Consider the following 16,354-nt stretch of genomic DNA (forward strand, 5'->3'; position numbering starts at 1 on the left):
TTGCAATCATTAAAAGGAATTCAAAACTTTATCTGCATCCGATATTAGTATCAGCCAATCATCTGCGTCAGCACATTGAGCAAGAACTGACTTGTGAAAACAAAACAGAAAAAAAATATTATTATTCCATAAATCTAGGTTCTATTTTCTGCAGAAAAACAAGCGACACATTGAAAACACAATTAGTGAATGGATGACATTAAAATCCAAAGTGACTCTGACAAGTAGCTTTCGCGTGTTCTGTGGTTGGTGTGTGCACTGCTCCCTCTACTGGTAATTATGCAAAGTTATGATGAAGGAAACCATTTGAAAGGCACAAATCTGTGTAAGGTGTTTAATATTGCCATTTAGGAAAATGATATATATTTTTTATGCAGTGCTACACATGCAATACTAAGCTTTTGTAGTAGAAAGAAAATGGAAATGTGCATTTAGCTCATAAAGCCAAACCACAAAGTATTCATCTAAAAAAGCGCAGTGGTTTCATTGGATGTGCTCCACCACAGTCCGAGGCTTTGGAGGCTCACACTCTGCTGAAGCGAGTTAGCGTTTCATGGGCTGACGAACCTGAGATTGAGCCGGACACCACCATTCTCAGGATGGACAGTCCTAGAAAGAACTACTCCAGAGGTACGACATGACTGGACGTTCGCTCGGGCCTCGGCTGCAGCGTCCAAACTCAGCGTGAGGTTGAAGAACAGATAAAAACACGTCCGTCCTGAGATCAACGAGGCAAATTCCAGAGCAAAATAAGAAATCTCAGTAAACTGAGTCTATTTTATGGCCACGTGGAAGAAATATAGTTAATAAAGCAATACTGTTGACTAATGACTAGTGAAACGATAAAAAACTATAATTTGTGGCAACAAATGATTGTTTGTTGCTTTTATTATTATAATTCTGAATCTTTTTTCACATGTTAGGACGTTAGTTTACCTTAAAATGATTCAGGAGTGCTGAGGTCATTTTGAATGGTTGCGGCATGGAGATGGTCGGATTTTGGCGCCAGGATCAGAAAAAAATAAATCCGCTCAAGTTAAATTGAAAACAATGCCAATTATGAAAAAATGTCTTTCATAAAATAACAGCTACTATGTTTTAGTGAGTATTTCTTCTTCTTTCTTTTACAAAAATCTATACAAGGCTTAAAGCTGGGTTCCGTAATATATCAATACAATCTTCACACACACACGATAAAATGAAACATATCATATCAAACATGTCATATTTTCTCATTCATAAAACTCTACAGCACATTTGACTCGAGTTCCTCAGTGAACCCGAAGTTCAGCCAGAGCGAAGGAAACGCAATGAGTGCATGTTATACAAGAGCTTATGAGGTGAATTCTCATTACACATTCTGCAGACAGAGAACACACACATGCACGCAGACAGAAAGAAGGAAGAACAGACAACAGCAGAATGATCCAAACCCTCCTCACATGATTCACAAATACTTCACCCGCTGAATAATTCATCCTCAGATACTGAGCACCGTGCTTCTACTCACCATCATTCACAGTCCACATACAGTCAGCGCACATTAGCCAATCAAACAGCAATAAAACTATAACATCAAAGGTCATCAAAACATTTTCCTGTTTCCTCAGGGCAATGATGAAATGCTGCTACATGAACGTCTCCTTACCCAGAGCAGAGCTCCTGACCCAACATGTGGAGGCGCCTTCCTTCATGTGAAGTCGAGACCAACAAGGGCACGCAGGCAGAGGTTAGAGCAGCATGGAGCAGCGCTGGCGACATGAGGATGCAGAAGAAACACAGGTCTCTGGGTTATAACGGCCACTCCTGCTGCCTGCACCAAGCTGTGACCTCATCGGGCTCTGTACTACCAATGGGGATGCAACTCTTACACACTCAGACGCAGACACACACCACCTTCCTGTTTGTCAGTGCTGGTGGTAAACTTTCCACTGACGGCTTCATTCAGGTGCCGATGAGGCGTTCGTGCGTTTTGTCTTAAAAAGTAAAACACATGTGAACTGCATTTCAAAAACTTTATTTGGACAAATGTCATCACGCAATGTGAGACGGCGCTTGCGTGTGTGTGGGTGCGTGGGTGGGTGGAAGAGAAAGATGAAATTTTGCAACTGCGGAACAAGGCGAGCAAACTAAAACCTCTTAAACTTCTGCAAGACATAAAAAATACAAGTTTTCAAAAGTCTGACAGCTGAATATTTAACACACGCTGAACTAGAATCAAAATGCTGCCGACGAGCTTCCTGATATTCTTAGCTCTCGCACGTCTTTTCACTGTCCTTCTCACGCCTCCTCTCTCAGAAATAGATGCCTCTCGGGGGTCAATATCTGCCTAATAGGCTGCTGGTTCGTAATTGTCCATCAGCCTCATCAAATGTGTGTCAATCACGCTTTACCGCGGCTGACGTCTTGACAGCTGTCAGAGTGATAATTATGGAAAGTGATGGAAGATATCAAGGTTACTTTCCATGAGAAGAGGACAACCACAATATCCTTCCTGTTCATTGTCAAAGTGTAGGTAATGTGTCATTCTGTGTCGAAATGTTTGATAGAGGAAAAAATATTCAGCCTGAGTAATTACTTCATTTGCTTTGTGTTAATAACGGTATTTTTAAATGGGTCTGTCTCTACTGTAGCTCATTAAATATATGGTAACTTTAAATGAACTGATGCATTATGACACATTAAAACCTCCATTTCACTTTTATTAAATATACTCAAATAAAAAAAATCATGCTGCAGAAGAAGCAACACACAACGACTCGGTCTGTAACACAATCAGTGGATTTTCAGTGCACAACATGACTAACGAGCTGCACTCAGCACTAAGCACAAACTGTACAGGAGCAGATGGTGAGACAACGATAGCAACCAACAGTACTTGGAGTTTACACACGTCTCAATTTCATCCTAGTCCCTCAACGTTGTACAATAAATACTATAAATTGATCATTTGTAAAAGGGAATATCATATTAATGGAGGAGTCACTCAACCGTGTTTTCAAAATGCACCTTGATGTCGCCCTGCATCACATAAGCACGCTGTTGAAAGCGATCGGACCCGGTGACAGACACCGGCATAATTATCCTACAAAGGACGAGGCGATAATAAATAGGCACCAGTTGTTACAAGCATTTCTTAATCATTTAAATACTGACACATAGTAAAAAATATCAGGCACGAACAGGTCACTTTCTGGAAGTGGATGCTCCTCACGAATCCCTTGTTAAACGAGCGACTCCATCACAAACACAGACGTGACAGTGCAGGTGACCCACTTTTATAGCAGTAGAAGCTGTAGGATTCAATGGTCACGTAATCTATAGTAAACTATGTAAATGGAGTTGATGTTCCATGAGTACATGCTGATATTGCACGTGTTCAGAAAATCGTCTTTTTTCAGTCGGTTGGGTCAAACCTCACATTGACAAACGAGAGAGGCTGAAGCAGAGTTAAAAACACTGACAGATACACCTACACGTTTCCGACTGAAGGTGCTCATGGCGATGGAAGTTGAGCAACTTAAGTTTGTGTTCCGAATTTACTTTTGTGAAAGTTGTGAGAAAAGGTTATGTAGTAAAAATAAACTTAATTCTCCTTTACGGCGTGTGCAAAATTCACATTCAGCTGTGTCACCCACAGTACGCGTCTTAAGGCTAAATATATCACATCTCCAAAATTTAAACCAGATTGTCACAATTTAATAAGTAAAATAAAACATTTAGACTTTAAAACAAACTGTACATATAAAAATATTTTAGACTTCAACTTTCGTGACATTAGATAATATCCTTTAAAATTTCAACAAGGTGAATGTACATTAGAAACATGTGAACCTGTCTTCAGTTTGTTTGCCGGGACGTCGTTTGGCCCAGATTCAGCGCGACGCTAGCAAAGTGTGCACATCGTCCTGAGCGGCGCCGGCCTGAGTCCCACAGTGACAGTGATGTGTTAATCAGTAGCTGGGCTCGTCCATGTCCTCATCGCTCCAGTCCGGGGGTGCGTCTGTTCCAAAGTATCGATCCCCAAAGTTTCCTAGAGAGAAACACACACGTGATATTAGTTCACGCAAATGGAACAGATTAGCATTTACACACGCTAGCAACTTCCCACCATTACTCACCTATACCAGGTATGATGTGGAACAGATCGTTGACCTTCTTGTCGACAGCCGTGGTGATGATTTTGACCTGTGGGAATGCGTAAGCCACTGAATGGACTCCCATCTCAGCCATGAGCAGAGATACCAGCAGAATCTTGTCTTCCTGAACATCATGGTCCTGAAAATGAAAGCTGGCTACATTAGGGACATACAGTAAATCACTACAGGCATTGTTTTTCCTTATAACAATGAAGCCCACCCACCAGCAGGACTCGCACGGCCATCATGGCAGCAGCTCCAGTTGATACAGTACAGTCCATCAGAATCACATGATCTTCACTGATGTCTTTGGGTAGACGCAGGTAATGAAGCTGACAACGTTTCGAGACAGGATGTGGGTTATTACCAACATGTGAAATGCATGACCAGTACCTATACGTAGGTGAGATGTACAGAAATTCCCCAACCCCAATTTCCTGGAAAAGTCGCGCAACAGTCAGCAGTATAAGAAAAGACGAGAGGAACCCATTATCAGAACAGTGCAAACGTGAACGGGCACATGTTGGTTTAAATGCGTGACGGTGATGGTGCAAGAACGTTGGTAGGAGTTGTGTTTGGAGCTGTACCTCTGGTTCCCCTGTGTCCTGGTTGGTCTGGATGAGGATCTTGCCTATGCGGACGTCTTTGCAGACGGCCCTCAGTGCAGGCTCCATGGTCTCCCCAGCTCGCAATATGGACACACCTGTGATCTATAAACATGAAAAAGTAACATCATTAAACATGGAGTCGTTGTATCAGTTTTAGTGGAGACTAAATTCTTTTTAATGATCCTTCAAATAAAATAAGTTGAGGACACAGCAGGAAGTAAATGGAGTTCACTCACCCTCTTCCCGTGAAAACTCCTGCCTTCATAATCTTCTCCTTGGGGGGTCTCGACTGTGTGGACCTGAGATAATATGAAGAAGCATAACAGTGTGACCAGAATGCTAAAGCGGGCTATAGAGGAAGAGGAAAATGAGCTGCACTAAATTACATGTGGTGTGTGTTTGTGTACTAAAGCCCTGCAGGTTATGGTTAAGGTATGGAAACTTTCCATTGTGGTGATGTTATGTTCCATGCTGGTGTGCAGACCACTGTGTGCATCTGTCTGAGTCGCCTTTTTGCTGTTACCAGCACTTATTTCGCGTGTCATGTCTTTGTTGACTTTTACAGGGATTACACCTTTGTGTAATGGTGTCGTTCGTCTCAGTGTTTTGCACCTGTGACGGGAGGAAGGACAGCGCTCTCTCGATTAACAGACGCATCAGCCTCTTGGAGTAGAAGATGAACTCATCGCGGCTGGTTTCCTTGTTCCTGGACGTGGGGGTTCGGAACAGAAAGGTACAGAAGCGTTAAAGCGGTGGAGTTTTGCTCCCACTCAAACAGATGCAGGTATTAATGGTTGCAGCTCTTACCTGATGATTGTGTGCATGCCCCTGACCTGGGGCGTGCTCTCCAGAACACTTAGGGTCTGTGGCAGGGGTTGGGCCTGGTGTGCAGAAGCTAGGGCAGCCCTGTAACCACGGCAACAAATACAAGAGTGTGGAAAGTGCAGGGTGAGTGGAGTGGGAAAAGGGATGATGGACAGACACATGAGTGCGAGCGTGATTAACACATTTCTGCACACGTCGTAACAGTATGGTAAGTTCACACAGCAGCGTGCGCACATACTGTATGCACATTTAGAAAACAAACACACCCTCACACACACACAGACCAGTAAGTACATGCACAAATCATTTTTCAGAAGTAGTTAGAGCAAAGTTGATAATGGTGGTGTAAAACCACTGTAATAGGATTGCTTGGGAAAAGGCAGACGCAGAAAATTGCAAAGTACACAGTGCCAGTGTTGAGTATGTCAGTGGAAATTACAGTAGCACAGAGACCGTGATAATGGAAAGTAACATCAAAATCTGGTAAGTATATACTAGCGTTTTACATACATATGCAGATATGATGTATGATATGATACAAAGGAAAGTTTCACAGCACAACATACATATTGTAAATGCAATATGCATGATTGTTATTTTCCATGACAGGTCTCTGATACTTGCAATAATAACCCAGTATGCCACACTCTAAACATCAGGCTTCATAATCTAGTTAGCCAACGCTACCTTGGGCTCTAAATACTCAGTGGTGCAGCAATATTAAAACTACAGTATCCATAATGTCACTGAGATAAACATTAGCCAGATGCAAAAGAAAGATAAATCATAGCAAATCTGCTCACATATCCCAGCGGAGTTTCCTCTATGGGGAGAGTTTTTCGACGAAACACAATAACGATCGTGACAAAGAAAACACAGAAAGACGGACAACAAACACAACAAATAAGAGGAGGAAAAATGAGAAAAGACACAACATCAGGTGAATGAAGGGATTATCGCACACAGTGAAAAGTGTGACAGCTGAAACTTGAAAATGTCAAGGCTCTAGTAAAGACGCGGTGGTAAACTGACATTTGAAGTAAAATCATATTTCCTATTTGTGACTTAGTGACACTGAGAGAAATCCCTGCATCAGACCACGCTCTATAATATCTCTACAGGTCGCTCGGGTTCAAAGAGCTCGATGGAGTTTTGGACCAGTTTTGACATCTATACACGTGCATCCATTGTGTGTACGCGTGGGCGGTGCACAAGCTATCATGCGGCTGTCACTCTTTCACCATGTAGAACTGTAGAGGTTGGTATTTCAGCTCACAGGCCCCAGCACATCCTGTGTCTAAAGACAGACACCAAGCTCACTTCCTCTCGCTCTGTGTCTTAGATACTGTGGCCGACATTCAATGGAAAAACTCAGCGCTTTGTAGTAGGCTATTGGAAACTTTCTCTGTGGCTGAGCTATGTGATAGTCAACAATAGCTGTAGCAAGAGCTTCCTCTCGCTTGCTTTCTCTTATAGTCGCTGAAAGGAGGGGTCAGTGACTTGACTTGCTGGTATATTTTTAGACACAGAAGGCAGGAAGAGTGTGAGTTGTCATTTCTCTAAAAGGCAGAGAGAGGGAAAACCAACATCTTTACATTAAATGCTGGCTGCACCACATCACTTCCAAACTTTTGATCTACTTTCACTTTTATTTCCTTCATTTCATGCTGATGTGACCCAGGTCTGTGCATTGCACACTCGCCTATGACTTGCTCCTAATTAGCCATATTCAGTTTACAGACGCAGCACAAGAGTGCCGCCTTGTGATGTGCCGTGGCAGCCAGCAGCTCAATACACACTAGAAGTTGGTTTTGCAGACCTCTTGCTCTGTTCCTCCCAGTAAGAAGCTGGAGCTGTTGGGAAACTGGGCAGATGGCAAGGAGAGAATGACAGACAGAATAAAGGCCACTCTACCTGACGCTGAGCTCGCGCTGTGAGCCATGGAGGGATTTGGGTCGGGGGTGGGGGAGAGAGTGAGAGTGTAGTCCATCAACAGCATGTGAGTTACCGTGTGTGTATAGTGGCTAGGAGAAAAAGCCAAGTGCACTGTGGCACAAAGTGCTGCCCTTGGGCAAAAATGTGTCTTTAGCACAGGTTGCAAACAAATCTGACGTCCACTCAACACTACGAACTATGAATTTAATATTCCTATTGTAAGTCCACATTGTTGTCGCATGGCATATCTTCACCACGGGTAACTACTCATGGTTCATTTGATCAGTCAAACTGTAACTGCATTAGTGGAAACTCTATAAATTCTATTAATTTAACTTCTGGGTATAGCGGATATTTAATTAATCAAAAATGACGGCATATTCAAAATGAGATTATTATGCTAATAAATTACACAGGTTGGCATTTTTATCTCAGAAAAAAACTATTAGCTAGACTAGATAAAAAAATTGAATAACTTAAATGAAAATGAATTTTTAATGAATAAAAACACTATTTTTATTCATCATATATTTCTTATTATTTTCCAAACATAATATTTAAACTTAACATCAAATAGATTTAAATTAATAATAAATATTGACTTTATTTTTTCGGGACACATTTGCAGCTACAGTTACAGTACCTCCTCAAGCACCTGAATAGTGTTGATGTGTAAGTTGCGACCCCACTAACTCCTTCACATTAATAAGAATTTAATTGCAACGGTTGGAACCTAAATCTTGTCTCCGCCAGCGCTCACACGCTAAATAAATGCTCCCAGAAGGCATTCATTGAATCCAAATAGACCTCTTCACTAAATGTTTTCAGCTAGTAATTATTTACCTGATTAGCTTTTTCCATTTAACTCAGTGAACGAGTCCGGAACAAATGTGCACATTCATCCTCTGCTAAACCTTTGCAGTACACTGCCTGTCCACCAGAGGGGGCAGTAGCTTGCAAATGTTGCAAAAATGGTTGGAACTACTTTCATAACAGTTCTAAATATCCACTCAGTGTCAAGGATGAGCTCGGAGAAGAAATCTAAAATGAGTGGCTTTGATCCTCTACTGAGATGATGTTAGAACATAGCTGCCTTGTTAAACTGGCATGACATAAATGTGTGAGTATGTCCAAGCTTGATCTCTTACCTCCTCCAGCTGACTGTGGACATGCTGCACGATCAGGTCAATGGCCACCATGTTGCCACCACCTAACAGGACAACCCGCCAACATAACATGTGATGAAGACTGGGGTCACTGTTTTGTTCCTTTATTAGATCACATAGCAGCAGTTTTGTGTGCACCCACCACGTGGCACCACGATGTCAGCCAGGCGCATGGTGGGCTCGATGTACTGCTCAAACGCCGGCTTGACAAACTTGTTGTACTGCTTGATGACGCCCTCAATGTCTCGGCCCCGTTCTGAAATGTCCCTCCTGAGCCGACGCACGAGCCGGATGTCAGAGTCCGTATCCACAAATATTTTCATGTCCAGCAACTGAGAGAAGAACACAAACCAGACAAAGAGGTGTTCACGCGAAGCAGAACCAACAATGTACGGTGAGTCTTCACTGTAATTCAACCTGTAGTTGGGCAGCATGCAGGTTTTGATATACAACTTATATATATATGTATGATAACGAGTTCCTGTCCTGTGCTTTGAAATTTGTTTATATTTAAATCTAAAGGAACATCTGTCAGGCCTGTTTTGCATAGTCAGACCTGGTTGGTTACAGAAAATGAAAAAAGGATTCTCAGACGCGGACAAACGTGTTTGACCGTGTGCAGGTAACAATAAACGCCAACAAACCAGCTGAACACGTTAGCGAGACAAAAACACGCCTACCTTCAGGAGCTCTTTGTCGGCAAATGACATGATTCCCTCAAAGATGATGACGCTGGCTCCATACACAGTTTTCTGTGGGGGAGAAATGTGCATGCAAAGTGTGATTCGTGAAAGAATTTCTGCCCTGTACGGAGAATTAAAAACAACACGACGCGTCTGTGAGGACAGACGAGCGCTGTGGCTGCCGATCCCTGCGTTGTCACATTTTCAGGTGTGTTTTCATCCTCACCCATTCTTTCTGTCTCCCGTGAGTTGTGAAGTCATACACTGGGATTTTCACACTCTTCCCCTGCTTGAGTTTGCGCACTGTGTGCGTCAGCAAATCGAAGTCAAAGGCATCAGGGTGGTCAAAGTTGTAGTCGTTACTAGCTGCTAGAATCTGCTGTTCTGGAGTCAGGACCTGAGGAAACCCATCAAATGTGCAAAGATCAATCAAAGGAGTCATCAAAGGCAACAGGGCGTAGACACACATACACTACAAACAACTACACATCAAAAACACACAACTGATTAAACACTGCATGAAAACATGCAACATGAAAAACACTTAATGCTCAAATGGTTTACACAGGCTTGTGCAAAACCACTTAGACACAGATCAGCGTTCAAGAGCAGTTGAAGTTAGGGAACCTAAATTTAGGAGGACATCATGCGCCCTGTGACGTCTGTACCAGGTGGTGTGTCTGTGTGTGTGTGCCCTGAGGCTGGTTGAGCATTAAAACCCCAGAAGTGGCATTTGGCAGGTTCAGAGCAGCAACACCCCCTTCTCAAATGAACTGATTACACACTTAATATTACAAGCTGGAGTTACAGGTTCTCAGAGAGCTGTAAGCAAACACGAAGCGCCCTGTTCCTCCCTATTAGAAACAGGAGGAATGGAGTTAACATGACTCTAACTGGATATAAAATGGAGAGCAAATGTTCTGCATGCCGCCCTCTGGCAACGCTGTGTGCAAAGTGGAGACTCACTGGACACTAGTAAACCCCTCCGACTCTGAAGAGCCAGAACTGCTGCTGTCAGACTGTGACAACATTACATAACCAGCAAGTGGGTGGAGGTTTGTGGGGCTCACAAAGGCTCCTGCTTGATTACGCTCCCGTCTTTTCTCCCCAGCGTGATTTCTACTGAGCTTATCCTTTGCTCTTCCACTTTCTGTGTTTTGTCTTGTGAGTTTCCTTCTATCCAGTCTCTCCTCTTACACTCATTCTCCCTTCGGGATCCAACAGGAATTCAGTTTTTTCCCTCTGCATTCCTTCTCACTCTTTCTCAACTTTCCCTGAGGTTATGAGGTGGTTAGCAGCCATACAAGACAATCATGAGTAATGAAACCAAGTAATTAACTGAGGCCAGTGTCCTCATCTCCACGATCTAAACTTGAGAGGATGTAAACATAAACACAAATTCTGCAGCAACACACATTCCACACAGATGAATACCTTGTAAAAGGAGTCCATTGACAGAAGTACAACCCAAGGAACATCGAGAGCTTCAATGATTTTCCTGGCTACTGTTGTCTTTCCCGATGCACTGCCGCCACACAGACCTGCAGCAGAATATTAACGTTAGGACCCAAAGGCATTTTGCAATCATGTTTAATTAAAAAAGTGCCATTTAGAAATAGTTTTGGTTGGGTGTACTGCACTAGCCCTGGCCGCAAAGAACAGCCTGTACACTTGTGTCAGGGTTACTGCTGCATGTGATGACACATCCAGACAGTTTTTTCTCCTATTCTCTTGCAACAACATGAAGCACTGGGTCCAAATCCTCTTGGCAGAAAAACAGAGACACCTTTATTTCAACGCTAAACGTTGATAATGACACTGAATGTGTTTGTCAATACCCATTACCTGCAAATATAGCGATTGCTTATTTCTGCAAAGACACTCTCATGCAGAGTCTCAGTAAACATGTTTAGGTGTTAGACTTGATTCTTGTTACTATTCTAGGGCCAGTTTTAAACCTTCAATTAATAAAGAACATCATTTGAATGAGCCAAAGATACAGAAGTGTGAACTGTGTCTCCTACCAATGACAAAGGCCTCTTTAGACTGGGTTCCATGTTCGTTGTACCAGGGCGGGCGTCCGGCGGTGTAGATGGTCCGTTTGGACGTGCGTAGGAGAGGAGGTTCGGACTTACACTGGCTGGTGGTCCTTTTCCGGGGAGAAAGGCCTGTGCTGACTGAGGGGAGAAGTCGGTCCAGTGACCCGTCACCACCTCCACTGTAAAGAACACACGCACAGAACACATCACTGTCTGCAGTAAAGGAAGGAACGTGTCTGGTTTCAGTCGCATCTTATCAAGTGCATTATAATAATGCAGCTTTTGGTATAAGCAAGAAAGGTGGCTTTCATTTTACATAAAGCAGGATAGGATATGGATATTGTGCTACCTGCACCATGGGTTAATGTTTAGTTTCTTCAGATGAGCTTTGTACAGTCTACAAGTAAAACCAAAGTACACTGTATCTTCAGTCTAACGACATCGTGTGATCAGCACGGCTGCTTTACGTGTGAACGCGGTTTCCATTCTCATAAACAAATGACAACAAGCTTATTCAAAACAGGCACGAGGCTCTTGAGGTTCGTGAGTCCGGCACACATCAACTATATCACTAATCCATAGCGTTGTCTGTGTTACACACTAATTACAACCAATAGCTATGAGATTTCCCAGACTGTGTGAAAATATTTTTACTCAGTGCCCCACCCAAAAACCAAAGGCTACACATAAAAGGAGAATGTTCACATAATCCATGTGAGCAAGATCAAAAACACAGAATAACAATTTACCATCATTTTAAACTCACTGACATCTAATTGGACAGGGTCTGAGGAATCACTTGTGGATTATCTTTACAAGATACGATTGTATATATGATACCGACAGTAATGAGCAAATACAATCAACAAGAAACGCTGAGGAGGCAGCCTTATGTTACAAACACATGCTTCTCTGTGTCAGAAAACCAGGTAACAGTTGCTATCAACACTTACTGCAGGATCCCAGACATCCACACTTCACTTAGAGACGACTGTAGGAAGCCAGACGCCATAGCTGAACTTTATGCAGTATAAGAGGGCACTTCTTCCCCTGTTTATACTGCGTTATCCAGTCAACAACAGATCAGTATATGCAACATACAGTAAACCTCCCCAGGTGAAGTGCATATAGGTCACAGTTGAAGTACATACAAGAGAGCAAAGATTTGTCTTATCGCAGAGTTGGAGCCAAAGAACCGGGCTCAGACTGAGGACACCTAGATGAATGTCATGTATGAGGCAGCGCAAGTTATCTGTTAAAACCAAACCAAGGTGCAATAAAAGATTAGCTAGGTAATTACGCTGAATCGTGGCCTTGTTCGGTGGTTACAGCAACAGAACAGTCAACAATGACGCTAAACATTACAGACAGTGCTCTTTGAAAGTGTCTTTGTTTAAGAATGGCTTGACATGAGGTCACAGTTCAGGGCACCTGAGTCCCACACTGTGAGACGATGCTCGCGGAGCAAACAGTGGCTCCAAGTCACAGTCATTAAAACACTGCAGCATGTACTGTTGCTTAATGCTCATGTCTTTCCATGAAACTCTTTTTAGTTTGACAGTTATTAGTTGCAAATAAACGATGACTCACAATCCCCACATTCATTTGACCCAACCCAACCTTAAGCCTACTGGGGACAGGTACAGGTTGGTTCAGTTTGCTGTTGTGGGAAACACATTTTAATATTATTTAAAATATTTATATTTTTGACAATCATTAAAATATATACCAAGTTGTTTATGAGGTTCACCAACCTAACGCAGTCTCACCCAACCGTCCTCCAGTGGCTCCTCCTTTTATGAAGCTTGTCATGTTTCAGATTTTTGTTTTAAAGAGGCACTGACTCACATTCATTTGCTCTGGTAAATCATAGCACTTTGAAGTATTTTGTGACATTTAGCTTTTTCTCACGAACATAAACAAACACTTTGACATTTTTACAGTTTAAAGAACTACTAAGTGAGAGCAAGGTAATATGTCATGTTTCTGAAAAAAGGAGAATAATCATTCATTTATATCGCCATATGTGAAACTTTGAGACTCTGAGAGATCTGACTTGTAGCATGAATGTCAACAACACTGCTAAAAGCTACTAAACAACACTGTAGGCTATATTCCAGCTGCAGTTATCACTTTCCACTAATCCACATTTAAAAAAACAACAACTAACTTTCTCTGCAAAAAGCAGCTTTAATTTACCACATGACAAATTAATTAGGAAAAAGATCAAGAACAAGGAAAAAGATCAATAATAAATAAATAATTGCACTTACCTGCCATCAGATCTCAAAGTCCAACAGCCAGATATTCTAGCTCCCGAATAAGCCGGTAGTGAATTCATACTTGGAGACAGTATAATTGCGGCTTCCACTTCATGCAGTGCACAAATTGTGTCTTACTCTTATATTTTTGCCTGCCTATGTGTATATTATACACTCAAGCACAACAAAGCGCTTAGCAGCAGTGCAGTCTGGAATGACACATCCAGAGAGAGAACGTGCTAAAGGGTGGGCAATGTAGAGGGTAATCAGCTTTGATGAGAAACGAAACTTGAAACATCTGTTTAGCTTTCTGTTTCTTCCATTCAGTGGAACAACAGGGGGAGAGAAAAGGCACTGCAGCTCGGTCGAGAGAGAGCACGCTCTGACTCAAACTGCTGCAGAGCTTTTCCCTCCTCTTTCACTCGCTTTCCACTCCTCCCAGCCCACAAATGTAAGAGGATAACCTCCCCTCCAGATTATGTTCATTAGGCGGTATTAATAGCACCAGGTTTAGTGCCAGACCTTCCCACTCCTGGCACACACACACACACACACACACACACACACACACACACACACACACACACACACACACACACACACACACACACACACACACACACACACACACACACACACACTGTACACATGCCAAGTTCGGGTCATCTGTCTGTGACAGTCAGTGTCACAGAGCAGAAGCGAGTAACAAACACTGTGGAAAACCAAAACAAGAAAGAAAAAACTGTAGGGAAAGACAAGCGAGCTATTATCCGTGTCTGATGTTGACAGTTGACTGGATTCAAATAGAATGCTTCAGGCTGTGTTGGGGAGGTAAAGAGAGGGAGAAGATGACAGGGAGGAAGCGCAGAGGGGACGTGATGTGCTTTTTCCCCTGCAGGGACTCACAGTGGCTCTGTGTACCTTACACCAGAGTCTGGAGACCTGAGCACGACAGCAAACACACACATCCACAGGCGCTCGCACACAAACGGGGAATAAACAAGATGATGAAACCCAACACTACCTCTGCTGCTCTATCAGCTGACAGTCTGAGGAATAGCCCTGGGCGCACAGTTAACAAACAGACACACACTCACACACGCATCACACACACACACACACACACACACACACACACACACACACACACACACACACACACACACACACACACACACACACAGCGGCCATAAGATGTAAAGACAAGTGAACGGTTGCGCTCAGAGATCAGAGGAGACGGGCTCGTTCTGCAGTGAAGCAAGTCCAAACTTAAAAACGGTTCCAGGCACAGGCTGCTTACAAAAACACACTGCTCAGTAGCTTTCCCCACATGTGACTAAAGCGCACAGATATTTGAACGTTTTTACTTTGTTTATTTCCTTGGTAAAACCACAGAAAAAGACAAAGAGCCTCGTGTTCCGTCAGAGCTTTCACGCACTATTGTAAATGTTACTGTCGTGTTTTTATTGCTGTGGAAGACAGCTGCAAAGCGCGAAAGCTCCGTGGAAACGAGGAGCCTGCACGCGCTGCTATGCCAAACATCCAACCACCTCTCTGTGGCCACAAACACAAGCGCTACGCTCATTACTAGGCATTCATTATTCATTTGCCGCCGAACGTTGAGGTTTTCATTCATCTGGTGCTGGTTGAGGCTTTGCTGTGCTTCTGTCTGGATTACATTATATTCAACGAGCCAGAATGTCTGGCTAGAGCTGATTACATACTGTTATGAGGGTTTTCTGTCAGCCAGGCTTCTCCACCTTAACTGTGCAAGCAACACCCTCTTGTGGCACAGTAAGACAACCAGCAGCAGCCCAGTTGTACAGTGGCTGAATACAGTTACACTGTGGAATACTTACTGTAAGTATGGCCTCTATTAGTCACCTGAACACGTTGCTTTCCTGCAGTCTCGTGTGACCTTGCACAGACCAGCGTATTTTAGTCAGACACGAGGACCTGACTCATAGTGAAGACTTAAAGCCACCATGCTCTTCCATTTGCTAGCTAAAGCTGAAGCTGTCCCTTCCTTCTCCTATATGCCTGATTTAGCCCATTGCCATACATTAAGCTAGCACGTCCCAGCTAACCGCTAGCTGTCTAAATCATCTGATATATTTCCCAGTTTGGCGGAGGTGAACATTTTGTTTAGGGGACACCTCGTGTAACATACTGACCAGTACGACAACTATCACAGCCAAACACGAAACCGTTAAAACGACGAACTTCGACTACTCACGGTGGGATTAACTAACATATGTAATAATTCAGCCATTACACTCTTACTTCAGGCTAATATTAAAGCGACTTGTTGCCGTTTCAGCGACTGCACCCATCAAAGCACACAGCGTGTCTCCGTACAGATGCTAACCTACTGTATAACTGCCAGCGTTGCTAAAATATATTTTACTACGTTAAAAAATAACCACATAAAATGGAAATAAAAGCAAAGACAATTACCCGTGTGACACACAAGAAGTTCTCGCTTCGTTCTCCATCTTTGCGAGTCTTTCCTCCCTGCGAACGGCAGACATTACTACAGTACTCTGTTGACAATCAGGTGAATACAGTTAGCGCCGAGGCATCATGGGATTTGGAGGCGAGTCGTCTGACACTGTCCCGGGCTTCCACCAGAAACGAGCCTTAAATGGACTTCAAACCCCGAGTGCAGCGCTACCGACAATGACCGAGACAGCAGCGT

The 16,354-nt window shown here is 43.1% G+C and overlaps 1 protein-coding gene and 1 long non-coding RNA gene across 5 annotated transcripts in view; one reads left to right on the plus strand and one right to left on the minus strand.

The window, feature by feature from the left end:
• LOC129604311 (uncharacterized) overlaps nt 1-3,248 on the plus strand; it is a 30,980-nt gene extending 27,732 nt beyond the window's left edge. The window contains exon 2 of the long non-coding RNA XR_008695107.1: nt 1,611-3,248. This is a non-coding gene — a long non-coding RNA (uncharacterized LOC129604311). The remainder of the gene's footprint in view (nt 1-1,610) is intronic.
• Nucleotides 2,682-16,270, minus strand: uckl1b (uridine-cytidine kinase 1-like 1b). Of its 4 annotated transcripts, none has more exons than XM_029156297.2 (15): nt 16,114-16,270; nt 11,381-11,574; nt 10,791-10,897; nt 9,583-9,753; nt 9,354-9,425; nt 8,816-9,005; nt 8,656-8,717; nt 6,376-6,395; nt 5,555-5,653; nt 5,360-5,453; nt 4,984-5,046; nt 4,727-4,849; nt 4,364-4,471; nt 4,122-4,278; nt 2,682-4,033 (listed from the first exon to the last, which is right to left on the minus strand). In XM_029156297.2, exons 1-15 carry the CDS (start codon nt 16,185-16,187, stop codon nt 3,954-3,956), a joined length of 1,614 nt encoding a protein of 537 aa, XP_029012130.1. In that variant the 5' UTR covers nt 16,188-16,270; the 3' UTR covers nt 2,682-3,953. The 4 variants fall into 4 exon arrangements, with proteins under 4 accessions (XP_029012130.1, XP_029012131.1, XP_029012133.1 ...); XM_029156298.3 differs by lacking the exon at nt 6,376-6,395 and adding an exon at nt 7,487-7,503; XM_029156300.3 differs by lacking the exon at nt 16,114-16,270 and adding an exon at nt 13,669-14,064.
• Between the last annotated feature and the right edge of the window lie 84 nt (nt 16,271-16,354).

This window comes from Betta splendens, chromosome 7 (assembly GCF_900634795.4).
Source record: "Betta splendens chromosome 7, fBetSpl5.4, whole genome shotgun sequence".
Lineage (NCBI taxonomy): Eukaryota > Metazoa > Chordata > Actinopteri > Anabantiformes > Osphronemidae > Betta > Betta splendens.

Coding starts and splice junctions, on each gene's coding strand:
- uckl1b (XM_029156297.2), bottom strand. CDS start 16,187: ATGTCTGCCGTTCGCAGGGAGGAAAGACTCGCAAAGATGGAGAACGAA. Junction 9,006..9,353: donor CCGACAAAGAGCTCCTGAAG/GTAGGCGTGTTT, acceptor TTCTTCTCTCAG/TTGCTGGACATGAAAATATT. Junction 5,654..6,375: donor AGGAAACTCCGCTGGGATAT/GTGAGCAGATTT, acceptor CCGTGGTTACAG/GGCTGCCCTAGCTTCTGCAC.